This window comes from Rhipicephalus microplus, chromosome 4, assembly GCF_043290135.1.
Source record: "Rhipicephalus microplus isolate Deutch F79 chromosome 4, USDA_Rmic, whole genome shotgun sequence".
In the NCBI taxonomy this organism is placed as follows: Eukaryota; Metazoa; Arthropoda; class Arachnida; order Ixodida; family Ixodidae; genus Rhipicephalus; species Rhipicephalus microplus.
The window spans coordinates 87,494,634-87,508,166 of NC_134703.1; the positions used below are offsets into that span (position 1 = coordinate 87,494,634).

The 13,533-nt window shown below is 42.9% G+C and overlaps 1 protein-coding gene across 6 annotated transcripts in view; it reads left to right on the forward strand.

The window, feature by feature from the left end:
- The window catches only part of LOC119172189 (uncharacterized), a 108,661-nt gene that overhangs the window by 36,245 nt on the left and 58,883 nt on the right, over positions 1 to 13,533 (forward strand). For all 6 annotated transcript variants that reach the window (XM_037423216.2, XM_075893275.1, XM_075893274.1 and 3 more), the window contains 3 exons: positions 320 to 1,156; positions 1,840 to 2,078; positions 8,891 to 9,160. In XM_037423216.2, coding sequence (XP_037279113.2) covers positions 320 to 1,156; positions 1,840 to 2,078; positions 8,891 to 9,160 — 1,346 coding nt within the window. The remainder of the gene's footprint in view (positions 1 to 319; positions 1,157 to 1,839; positions 2,079 to 8,890; positions 9,161 to 13,533) is intronic.

Sequence of the window (13,533 nt, forward strand, 5' to 3'; positions counted from 1 at the left end):
CATATGTGGTCACTATGCCCCAGTTTCTAGCCTTAAGAAAATTGCAACATGCAATTTTCCTAAGGCTAGAAAATTGCAACACATAATTTTTCTAAGGCTAGAAACTTTTGTCACTGTTTGTATTTGGGACCAATTGCATTGGCAACAGATATGAAAAAACTTGTTTGTATGTGTAATGCAGCTCGATGTAGCTCTGTTACTTGGTATGTTCGATAGCAGCACAAATTTATTGTACAGAAAGTGTCTTACATAAGAACAAGTGTACCACTGAACTAGCAGAGTGGTGTGCTTATGCATTTCTTGTGACTTTACTTTCCAGATGAGTCATGGGAGAGCAGCCTAACATCGGTGCAATCTGAGTCGGGCATAGACTATTCCCTGAAGGGCGCATCCGCGAGCAGGTCAAAGGGGCCAGCCAACCGACAGGCCGGCGCCACTCGTATCAGTCACGCGGGTTCCTCCAAGCAGGACTCTCAAATTTCTCACAAGGATGGTCAGTTCAAGCGCCCCTTCGATCCCGCTCCTCGTACACGAGCAGCTCAATTATCCACTGGATCCACTTTGCCTTCTACACCGAACTCCCAATCCTCCAGCCTGGGCTCCACGTGTTCATCGATGGCGTCACAAATTGCCCCACACGTGTTGGCATCTCGCAAAAAAGACAGGTCACAGCTTCCGGTCCGCAGCAATGTGCCACATCTTGGCAGCTCCGTAAACCAGAACGTTTCCTCACTCAAGTCCCCGTCGACGGTTCACCGTAAAGTGTCTCCCATTGTTTCTAAGATCAGTCGTGGCCCTCATAGTGTGAGCGGGGCTGTCCAGCGCTCTCAGTGTAGTGGCAATACCGAATTCAAGTTGCCAGGTGCGCCTCAGAAGCTGTCAGCAATCAGTAGTCCTGATCTAAGAACGCTAAAAAGTGGGGACGGAGACAAGCAATGCCTGGCAGCAAAGAGCATGTGTAGAAGCGACGAAAACCTTGCTTTCGAAAGAAACTATGAAGTGAAAAAGGACCTATTCTCGACCAGAGAAGTGTTCGGTGGTACCGGAAACTCCACCGAGAATCAATCCAGCCAGTTTTTTGGCGCAGCCAGTGGCCTCCATGGTTCATCTCATAGCCCGCTGCTTTCGAACCAGCACTCAAGTCCTGCACCGTTGGGTATGGGTCATATTTTTAACTCTGCCACGGTGGATGTGGTTAACAGATAACCAATGAAATGTGCAAGTTTCCCATCTTTGAAAACATGTATTCTGTAACGCACTCTGGAAACAGTATAATGCAGATGGTTCGTAGCATTTTTATATGGCTTGCATGTGTCTGTATAGGGCTGAAGCTGTGCATATCAGTAGTGGTTTCTTCAGCTGTTGGCTGAGCATAGGTTCTACACCTGGGGTGGGCAACCTGCGGCCCACGGGGCTGTTCAATGTGGCCCCCACCACGTCGCTCTCCCCCCTCTCCTTATCACTTATCTAAAAAGCAACATGGCTGTTTTTATCTCAAGTGGGCTTTTGCTGGTAACATACTATGTTTGTAAATTGCAAAATTGGGACAAGCGTGCTGAAAAAAAAAAGAAAAAACTTTCTATATTTCTATTCTAGAATTTTGTACATTTTTCTCAATTTGCTGAATATTATCTCTCTGCCTGCTAAGTTTTCACCCTACACCCCCCATTTTCCCGTGCGGCCCTTGTCTTGTTGGTTTAAGGAACTCGACCGTCTACCTCGAAAAATTGCCGACCCCTGTTCTAGACAATTCCAGGAAAAAAGAGAGAAAGAAAGCAACGTACTCAGATTTCGATTTGCGTGTATTTTTGTCATAACTCTTGGGCATCTCTTATGCAGGCTTGGTTTTTCCAAAGGGCTTTGTTCACCATTCAAGAGCTGAGCTTGGCACGCTTTGCGCTGGAGCACCACAGAACATTGCGCTTGCTTTGGTAAACCCAACGGGAGAAAGCCGCGGCTACCAAATTCGGCAGCTTCGCTCAAGTGTCGATGGTCGCACACCTAAGAATGCAGAGATGGTGAACGTTCAATTTCCAGGCCTGCACACTTTGGCCAGTGGAGGTTTTATGGAAATTGAGGTAAGATTTTCTGCGAGCCACGCTGTGGCTGATGTGGATTTGGGGTTTGTTGTTGTCATTGAATATCTAAGTGTCGTAGTTAATGCTTTGAATTGAAAGAACATCACAGAAAACAAAAAATCTGTTTGAACTGGTGCAGCAGCATTTTAAAATATCTGGGACAGCTTCGAACTGAAAATTCTTTCTATAAAATACAGCTAAACTTTTATATAAGAGACATGAGTGTGCCTTTGTCGAAATGGGGTTAGGTCAGAAAACACACACACGGTTCCTTACTTATTGGGACACCTCATATAAAGGACAAGAATTGCTGCCCAGTGCATGTCTTTTATAAAATAGTTCACTAATATGACCATCAGCAAATCTGTGTTTGCTTAGCGGCTGTCGCGTAGGCAAGCCAATTATATGTTCTGCACTTGCAAGTACACGTGCAATGGCTTGAAGCATTTGGTGGATGGTAAAATATTGTCTGATAAGCTGTAAAAATCATTATTGTCTGACATAGACTTGAAAACAACTGAAGGATGGGTTGCGGGCTACTATAGTCTGAAAAAGAATCTTGGCAAAAACTCAGTTCCTCCTATTCGTAAACATGTCAGGCACACAAAAGGGCTTTGCCGGAGTGGTCTGGATTAAATATCTTGCAGTTCAGAGAAGGGATGTTAAAATATTGCAGCAATAATGAAAAACAGCACTATAGAGAAACTTCATTCTTGTTTTTTACAAAATTTGCAGAAAATTAGGGTTTCAAAATAAAACAAAAATTGAAACCACCAAGCATACAGTTACACAATTCTGCAAATAAAAGAGATGTACTAGGGTCTTTCTATGCCAACTTGCCAAAAATTAATTTCTAGAAAATTGTCTCAGAAAATTAAACTCATATAGACATTAGTTCTAAAGTGCTTTCCCAAAATATTTTTAGTGGGAAAATTTTTTGTGCACATGAGGACTCTTCAAAATTAATGAAAGGATATAAAACCAGATGCAAAAAAATTTCCTATAATTCTGTAGTTTGACCATTTCGTGCATTGATTATTTACTGGCTTTTTTGTGTCTTTAGAGCAATGTGCGTTTATTGTAAGACAGTTCCTCATGATGGGTTCAAAATTTTCACTCTTTATAGCCTCGACAAAACTGAGTAAACTTGAGCGTTTTCGACAATTTTTCCACAAAATGCGGCCATCGATAGAATGCATAAATTATTTCTATCAAACTTTTCATAAAACATACTATTTACAAAAATTTCTGTTTTGTCTGTGTGTGGCACATAGGCTCTAAAATAAAATCCTGAACTTGACAAAAACACCAATGGTCTAAGTTGAGACGTCTGTAAGCACCCTAAGATGGTGCAAGCAAAAAAAAGTCGGAAGGAAAGCACATACGTTTGAGAATCGCAGGGAATTTGTTCACAGAAAGTTGAATCATAGTCATTTTTCATTTTAGTGTAGAAAAACATTTTTGAAGTTTACTCCCACCATTGCTAGGTTTCGCTATGGGAGTAATATAAGCCAACTGAATTTGCTGCATATAAGAGTCGTAGTGCATTTACAACAGATGGTTTAAAGTCCTTCTTGTTAGTACACAGTACTGTGTAATACAAATCGAGGTAATAATAAACAGAGGCAAATATATAACCGGAGGCTGGATTTATAGGCACTAAAAAGTGTGTTTCAGGCACTAAAGACAGGCAGGTAAAACAATGTTTTAGGTGCTCAAAATCAAAAATACAGTAGACTCCCAGTAAACGGAAATCTGTTAAATGAATCTGCTGCTTCAACAGAACTATTGCCTTTGCAATGCTTGGTTTCGGGCTTGTATTCTGCACCCATGTTCACCTCTCAGTAAACGGAACTTCCGCCAAATAAAACATATTTTTCCGGTCCCTACAGGTTCCGTTTACTGAGAGTCTACTGTATAGGCACAATAAGTTTTTATGCAAATGCAAATAATTTCGAGCAAATAAGTGCACGATCTCTATTTATGACTGAAAAAAAAAAAAATCATTTTTTGCTGTGCTGACACAAAGTCACCAATGTTTGAACGTAGATGTGCAATGGTCCCATGGAACTGCTTCATTATTTACGATCTGTTAGTTTAATTCAACAATTGCACGACTCACAGTGGTGTTCTTGGGTCGCTGTAGCTTACACGCGAGTCGCAGATATTCAAACAGGCACTAAGAAACAATACCTCAATACTGGTAATATTGATTTAAGAAAGTGCTGCTTATCCTGAACAAACAGCTGTAGAGTGGATGGTATGTTAGATAGATGACGGCTTGTAAATTTCAATCGTGACCCAATAGGTGTATTGTTGGACACTGTAATTCTGCATGGGATTTCCAGGGTAAGTAGTTTGTTTATGGAAACCTTATGAATCCTTGGAAGGAGTTAAAAGCGGCCCAGCATCGTGGAAAACATTGGCAAAGTCATCAATGAATCAATTTTTAAGACTGACATCGAAGTCTGCCACAGGGTGCCGCTAGGCATGTTGAGCTATAGAATATAATTGTTCAGTTTAACATGAGGTCCAAGCGTGCGTGATACTGTGCTTCAAAAAGCTAAAAAAACATGATTTTCTACGGCAGACATCGGTTTTACACAGCAGACCCCAGTGTTTGCAAGCACTTGTGCTCCGACCTGAAAGAGCCTTTGGGCCTGACTATTTCACAAAAAAATGAGAAGGGATGGCGTTTCGCTTGGACAAAGGGTGGCAAAATATTAGCAAGGAAATCTACATCGTCGCCAGCAATGCGCGTGACCTTGATAAAATAAACTATGCACTACCCAATGAATTTAGTAGCTAACCTTGTTCAATCAAGATGGGTGCTGATTATTTCGCTGCTTGTGATGTGGGTTTTTTGCACATGAAGTATGACAAGAGCTTGTCATTTATTCATGTAAACGCTCAATCAGCAAGGAATAAAGAAGAGGATATCCTTGCCCTTTTTGCCACGCTTCGTTTTGGGCGAGATGTATTCATGGTCACAGAAACGTGGTACAAAGACAGCAGTGATGTTCTTAAGGGCCCTGGCTACATAGGCTTCTTTATGAACCGACTATCAAAAATAGGAGGAGGCATCATGCTGATGGTTAAAAATGAGATTGACTGTCGCCTAGTTGCTCCTTACTCATGTGTGACATGTGATTATGAAATCGTGAGCGTCTGTTTCTTGACTTTTGTGTTCTCTGTCTTATACTGACCACCAAGGGGAAAGATGCTTAATTTCTTCTTATTCCTTGGTAACTTCCTGGAATGGATTAATAACAGTAAATGCAAGCTCATTTTAGCAGGCGACTTAAATGTAGATTTAGGCAGAGTTTCAGCGCAACAACAATAATTTTGCAGGATTTTGGAAATGAACTGGTTTCAAAACACTATAACTCTTCCTACACGTATTCATAGGGACTCATCTACTTTACTTGATGTATTCATTACTAACTTGGAAGAAAGCCATCTTGTGTCTGGTGTAATTACTGCCCCAATTAGTGACCATTTGCCGATATTTTTCGTGACAAGCAGTTGTTCTGTTTCTATACTCAGTATGCAACATGTAAGAACTATCAAAGATGTAAGCTCATATACTCTCGGTACGTTTTGTAACGAACTAATTATGATCCATTGGTCGGATGTTATGTGTGCAAAATGTCTTTGCACAGCTTATGAAATGTTCGTAAACAAATTCAAAGGTGCCTACGATAAGTCATTTCTTTTTAAAACACTTAAACCTTCCCATAAATGCAAAAAACCATGGGTTACAAAATACGCACGACGAATAAGCTTTATAATGTGTTAAATAATAGAAGTGAAGAAGTGTTTACACTTTTTAAGGCACAAAGAAACAAAGGGAATAGTCTTCTGCGCTCTGAAAGAAGGCCAGATCTTCCATTGAAAAGGCTGAAGGAATTTTTCAGCTGCAAAGAAAATGGAAATGCCGATCTTTTAGAAGTCATTTCAAATGGTCAAACCATTTCTGGAGCGTCCTTGGCAAACACATTTAATAATTATTTTACCTCTCTCTCAAGTGCTAACAGCCATAGCCCACAGTGTCTACAGTATCTAGGTGCCCCAATTCAAGATAGTGCTTTCTCGGTTCGAGCAAGCGCAAACGGAATCATATCTGTGTTTGTCACTAAAGAACAGCAAGTCTTGTGGTGCCAGTGGCTTCCAGTTTCGACCGGTGAAACAAGTTTTAAACATGATTGCGCCAAATTAGAACATGTTTTTAACCTTGTTTTCTCACACAGAATTTCCCAGAGGAATCACATAAGGCAAAGATGATTGTTTTACACAAAGGTGGTGATGCTATTGAACTTTCATATTGTAGACCATTATCCCTGCTTCCAGTATTTTCCAAATGCTTGGGAAACTGATACATAGTAAAGTGACTACTTTTATTGAAAAACATGAAATTATAACAGACAGACAGTTTGGGTTCAGAAAATGACTTTCTACAGAGGATGCTCTTTTGTCACTAAAAGAAATTATATTACAATCTTTCGAGCACAAAATGTGCACATTAGGCATATTTGTAGAATATTCAAAGGCATTCGATAACATTTATCATTGAACCTTGCTGAAAAAGCTAAGTCATTATGGTTTTTGTGGGGTGGTTATTGAACTACTCACTTCTTACCTAAAACATCACCAAAAACAGGTATGCATAAATCATCACGCCTCAGATTTCAAGGCATTAGGTGCCGGTGTTCCGCAGGGCAGCATTCAGGCTCCCTTTTGTTCTGCCTATATATAAATGACATAGTTAGAATTGATAATTCCATGTTATTCATAATATATGCAGATGACACTACTATACTCTTTACCGCGCGAAATGCTACTGATGCAATAATTGATGCCAATTGCACATTATCGATACTATTATCGTGGAGCTCAGACAATTCTTTTAAAATAAATGCTGTTAAAACAAAAGCTGACTTGTTTAGACGCAAAAATCGTAAAATAGAAGCTTAGATTTGCGTGTACTAACAAAATTCACATATAGAATTTGTGCCTTCTGTAAAAACGTCTTGCTGGTAAGATTTCGCGGGTGTGCGGTATCCTCAACAAATGCAGATACTGTTTGCCTAAAGATATTAAGCTTGTTACGTATAACAGCCTATTTGCATCGCATATTATGTAGTGCTACTTAGTCTGGGGTACGACGCCACTGACTAACATTAAGAATCTTCACGCAATCCAGAAGAAAGCAATTCGTGCGGTCATGAGCGCGCCATACAACGGTCACACTGAAGCATTTTTTATTGAGCTTAACTTAATTCTGCTTCCATCGTCATACGTAAAGACTCTGTCTAAGCGCTATCGCACTGGTGTCGCGAAAAACACTGGGGCCGCACCTCATGCATTTTGATCAAGCAGCTGTGTCTTGAGGGCTCTCTACGGTGACGCATCGGCCAACCGCTCGCACTTTGCTAACAGCAAACAGGGAGTCGGAATATCTGTGAGCAACTTTCAGACTAGCTAGTGCTTGTTCAATAAAAAAACAAAAACAAAAAAAAACAGCAATATTCTAACAGGCTGGTATATGTACGTACAGTGGCCTGTGAGTAAATTGATAATGAGCACATTTTTACAGGGGCATTACAGTAGAATCTCATTAATTTGAACACGCTTAATTCAAACTTCTGGTTAATGCGAACTCACGGTGAGATCCCGTCAAAGCTATGTGTATTCCAATGGGTGAAAACGCCCGGTAATTCGCAAGCACTTGCGGCGGTTAATTTGAACATACCGTGCTTTGAAAATGCTCTCAGCCCAATCTCGCGGCGGCACCTGCGACACCTTAACGCTGCGCGCAAAGAAAAGAAAAGGCTGCGGTGGAATGTTTGCTCTCTCTCAAATGCCTATCGGCGATGCACCCGTGTCACGCTTCTCCCTTTCTTGTCCCTGTCACGTAAAGACCCTCCTCCTTCCAATGCTGTGCGTACAGAGAGAGAGGAAAAAAACAAAAAGAAAGCTGTTGCTGGATTGAATGAATGTGTGGTTGAAGGAAAGGAAAAAGGCACCATCTTCTGCAGCCCTTGCTCCTTGTGGGAGCACGGTTCTTCTGCGCCTTAAGGGGGGGGGGGTCTCATACGCTGGTGCCATGCTTCCCCCTTTCTCGTATCTGCGAAGTAACCCTTCTCCTTTCGAAGATGCGCGTGAGGAGAGCAAAAAAAAAAAAAAAGCTGCCGTGAACTGTTGGTTTTTCTCAGATGCCGATCTGCTTCTCTCTGTGTAGACGCTTCTGCATTCCAGTCACGTACTGGCCATGCTGCGGCTGCGTAGCGGAGCCTCTGTTGTGTTCGTCGTCTTTAGAAAGTGTCGGCGCTGGACATTTCCGCGCGCAACATCTCTTACCAGAAGAATGCTGAAGCCGAAGTAGAAATGCTTTGCAAGCTGCATGCGAAATTGATTGACTTGCTGCAAAGCAAACGTGTGCAGACGCGCATCACCGATTACTTCAATTATTAACGGATGTCCTGTGATTTGTGAATAAATGTAAGTCTTCTGAAACTTCCCCTTCGTGTGTCAGCTCAATGTACATGTGCCACTGCATGGAGAGCCCTCCGTTCATTTAGCTTTCATTAATTCAAACTTCTTTGAATTTGTACAAATTTTCGGGCCCCTTCAAGTTTAAACTATCGAGATCCGACTGTACTTATACAGTGGTAGCTAGTGGCTCACAAAAACATATGATTATCACCAATTGATCTGATGTCAAGTGTGACTTCATTGTAATGAGGTTTCGTTGTGCAACGGCCAGTAGTGGTTATTAATGGTGACGCTGCCCCTTGTGTCTTACTACCCAGGGTTCCTTCCTCTCCATGACTCCTGGTTTAGTGGAAGCCGTGCTTGGCATTTTCCTCGGGGCTAGAGGTGGCCACAAAGCTCTGCACAGTGTCACTCTGGCCGCTCGAGTTGAGGAGCCATGTGTCACCCTGGAGCCAAGCCAAGACATCAACTTCGAAGGCCTGCACTTCGATGGTGAACAAAGCAGTGTGAAGAGCTGTGGCAGCTATAAAGTGACCATCATCAACAAAAGCTGCTGCGCTGTTCCCGTCGTAGTTTGCATACGCGGGGTGAGTTTTTAAAAATTTAGCGCAACGCTAGTCTTGCTGGCCTTTTTGCATGTTTTCATCAGTAGTTCATTGTTCATGCTATGCCTAACTAGCTAGGCCTAACAGGCTTTGCTTGCATAGGTTGGCAAAATAATTATAGCCGTGTAAGTAGTAAAATTTTTGGTGTGAAGTGAATTCAAATATTGAAGTGTGAGTGCGAATTTAATAAGATATATTTTTCTAGTATTTCTCAAATATTTCTAGAATATTTTTCCTAATACTTTGAAGCAAAATTGCAGAAAAAAATGTTGGAGAGGATTTCTAAGTATATTTTTATAAGATAGCAAAACGAAAGTGTTTTTTTTTTCCGACTAGGTTGATGGAGCGCTGGTAGTGTTGGTGCCTCATACTTGTCTTATGAAGAATGAGACAATGCTGAGGCAGCGTTGTATTCATGTACGTGATTTAGTCCAACCAAACTGTTGCCGACAACACTCTACACATGAAAGGTGATGCGATTACCTCAGCCTCTCCTCGTCTTTCAACTTCTGTGAAAGCCCTAATGAAGTGGCAGACAAGGCAAGATTGTGCTCCTTTTGAGTTGGGGAGTCCCATATCTGATTCCTAGACGTCGGTATCAAAGAACATCTGAAATTCTGAATGCTAAAAATGTCCGACACCTGATTCACTGATCTTCCTGCTCAAATTTCAGGCCCAAAGGAGCTTTAGTTGGGCCCCCACCTCTGCCGCATTTATCATCATGTTGGAACCAGTGTTTTTTTTTAGTCGATACATTTCTTGAGTCGATACAGGCAGCTTTGCCGCCATACGAGAGTGTGGCAGATTGAAGCATATTGAAAATGGGAAGGGGCCACTGTCAAATAATTGTCAATTGTATTTCTGGAGGGATTTGAATACATCAAATGGTAAAATTTCAGTGTAAATCGAATGGAATAGCAAACACTAATAAAAAAATATAGGAAATTTCAGACACCAACACACACCAAAAGTATAAACATAAGCCACCGTTTGTTGCTACTTTTACTTACTTACCAAAAGGACTTTTTTTTTTTTGGTCAAGTTGCTGCTTACGTTGCTGAAGTATAGTGGACTTACAATAAATGAAACTCGCTTAAATGAAAATGCCTCATTAATGGAGCTAAACGGACTCATATGGCTGGATTTTTGTGTTGCGCAGTAAAATTCATCGGTTAATCGAAACAGTGCTTATTGGTCACCTACCGTTAAATGGCACAAACTCTTTAACACAGCATAGACTTGCTCATGCCAAAGGTAGTCTCGCAACCATGGCAACACCTTGAGATTGAGACAAGCCAATCCAGTAGCCATTCTCGCTAATGGGGAGTTTTGACTCCCTCCCACGCCTAGCCGTGCGTGGCTTTGCCGTGTCTGGGGAAAAGGGGATCCTGAAGGTTGAGCCGATGCCGGGTGATTGGACCTTTAAGGCCCCCTGCAGAGGCAACACACCCCTTTGGCCCCGGCTTCACGTAGACGGCAGCCCTGGGCTGACCCACCCAGGGGAAATCGGCAGTCGCCTTTTCCTATCTCTCTCTTCCTACACCTTCGTCTTTATCTCTCACTTTTTATTTGTCCTGTCATCTTCTCTCTTCCATTTACTTCCGAATTTCCTGGCGGCGAGGGTTAACCCTGTGTAGCTACCCAACCTTGGGTAGTTATATTCGGTTATAGCGTCGATGCATGGCTGGCGTCTCCAAGTGTTCACTAGTCAACCTTGTAGTGTCCCCTTGTTGGGCTCGGTGGTGGGTGGCCACCATCGCCGCCGAACTTTATAGTATTTTTATGGCAAAAGCTTTTCCCCCCTTCCTGATCGCTCCCTAAAAAGGTGGCGCACCGAAGATACTTTCCTGCTTAACACACCAAAGCCGACATTCCCAAAGTACCATGTAATCCACAGTCAAAACGAAAAGAAGACAGTCTGAGCCATTTCACCTTTCTTCGTTTCCAAAACTCTCACAGAAGCAATAGGCCCAGGTTATAAAGTGACAAAGATGGGAAGTGGCGATCTTCTTCTGGAGGTTCGTGACAAAGCTCAGTATGAAAAGCTGTCTAAGCTTGTAGCCTTTGGGGAAACCCCTGTTTCGGTGGGCCCACACAGGTCCATGAACGCTGTTCGTGGCGTAATTTTTGATGATGATCTTACTGAGCTTTCTAAAAGTGAGCTGCTCGAAGGTTGGCAGGACCAGAACGTGGTCAAAGTCCAACGAATAACAATAAGGCGCAACAACAAACTAACCCCTACAAAACACGTAATAATTACATTCGGAACAAGTGACCTACCAGAATCAATAGAAACCGGCTATTGTAAGCTTCGTGTAAGACCATACATTCCCAACCCTCGTCGATGTTTCAGTGCCAACGTTTCGGTCATGGATCGCAGAGTTGCAGAGGGCGTGCCACTTGCGCAAAGTGCGCATCCATTCAACACATATCGGACAACTGCACCTCAGAAACAACTCATTGTTTGAACTGTGAAGGAGATCACGCTGCCTACTCACGATCATGCCCTGCATGGAAAAAAGAGAAACAAATAGTAGAACTTAAGGTTAAATTCAATCTCTCATTCCAAGAAGCACGGCAACGTTTCGCAATACACAACCTATCTTATCCCTCCTTTGCAGATGTGACGCGTCGGGGCGCCGCGCCACATGTCTTGGCACCCGCGAATGTCACACAGTGTGTGGCCGCGGTCGTGCCGCCAGCGCCCCCGGCTGGAGCAGCCTGTACTGCTCCGCCACCTGACAAACAGGGCCGGCAGACCCCAGTGTCTGCTGAACCTCGGACCACTGCAGGTGCAGTTAGGTTCGAAAGTTCAGTGAATGTGCCTGCCCAGCAGGCACCATCCACCACCTCACAAGAGGTGATGGATACAAGTCCCTTTCCTCTGGTGCCTCAGACGCCGAAGGATAGGATAGGCGCAACTCCTTGGAGCGTGCCAAAAAAGAAAAACCTCGAATCACAGGGCCCCCAAAAGGCCCTGTAAACTAACGCAACACCTCTGTACACACAGCACCACACTACATTAAAATGACACAAATACTACAGTGGAACGTCAGAGGACTGTTGAGAAACCTCGACGATATCCAGGAACTTTTACACAAACATACACCTAAGGTGCTGTGCGTACAAGAGACACACCTGAAACCTAAACACACCAACTTTTTACGTCACTACGTTATCTTTCGGAAAGACCGGAATGATGCCATTGTGCCATCCGGTAGTGTTGCCATTATAGTCAATCAAGGGATTGCATGCACACACCTACCACTACAAACATCCCTTGAGGCGGTGGCTGTTCGAGCAGTTCTTTTGAATAAGCTCGTCACCATCTGCTCTCTCTACATACCTCCACAACACCGTCTTGAAAAGCATGAATTTGAGTCCCTCATAAAGGACCTTCCAGAACCTTATATTCTCCTTGGAGATGTCAATGCACATAGCAATCTATGGGGTGATTCTCGCTGCGATGCTTGAGGTCGCCTGATTGAACAGCTTCTTTTTTCTTGCGGTGCGTGCCTGCTGAATCGGAAAGAGCCAACATATTACAACATTGCTAACAATACGTACTCAGCAATAGACCTCAGCATACCTAATATCCCCATCACTCCTGCCTCTACTTAAATGGGAAGTCATTAATGGTCCATATGGTAGTGACCATTTTCCTATCGTCATTAGCACATCAGTAACAAATACATGACCTGCACAAGTTCCCAAATGGCTCACCGACAAAGCCGATTGGGAAAAGTTTAAAAAAATGACTGTATTATCTTGGACTGACATGGCGGCATTGAGCATAGAGGATGCTGTATGCTACTTTACAACTTTCTTGGTTGATGCAGCAACAAAATGTATTCCCTAAACATGTGGACCGTCAAGCAAACGACGAGTCCCATGGTGGAATAATGAGCGCCGTGATGCTCGAAAAAAACAAAATAAGGCATGGAAGTTGCTTAGAGACTCGCCCACAGCCGAGAATCTTGTAAACTTTAAGAACGTCAAGTCGCAAGCAAGGAGGACGCGCCGACAGGCAAGAAGGGAAAGTTGGCACAAATTTTTATCAGGCATTAACTCATACACAGATGAGTCGAGAGTCTGGAGCATGGTTGGTAAGGTGGCAGGACGAAAAGCACATTCGCTTCCTCTAGTGAACACACAAGGGGAGAGTTTGGAAGACCAGGCAAACACTCTCGGAGCGCACTTTGAACAGGTCTCCAGCTCAACACACTATAGTGAAGCGTTCCGACGATACAAAACCGCAATAGAAAAACAGAAATTAGAGCGCAAGCCCACAACACATGAGGCATACAACGAACTTTTCTGTTTGGCGGAACTACAAGCCTCACTTATCTGCTGCA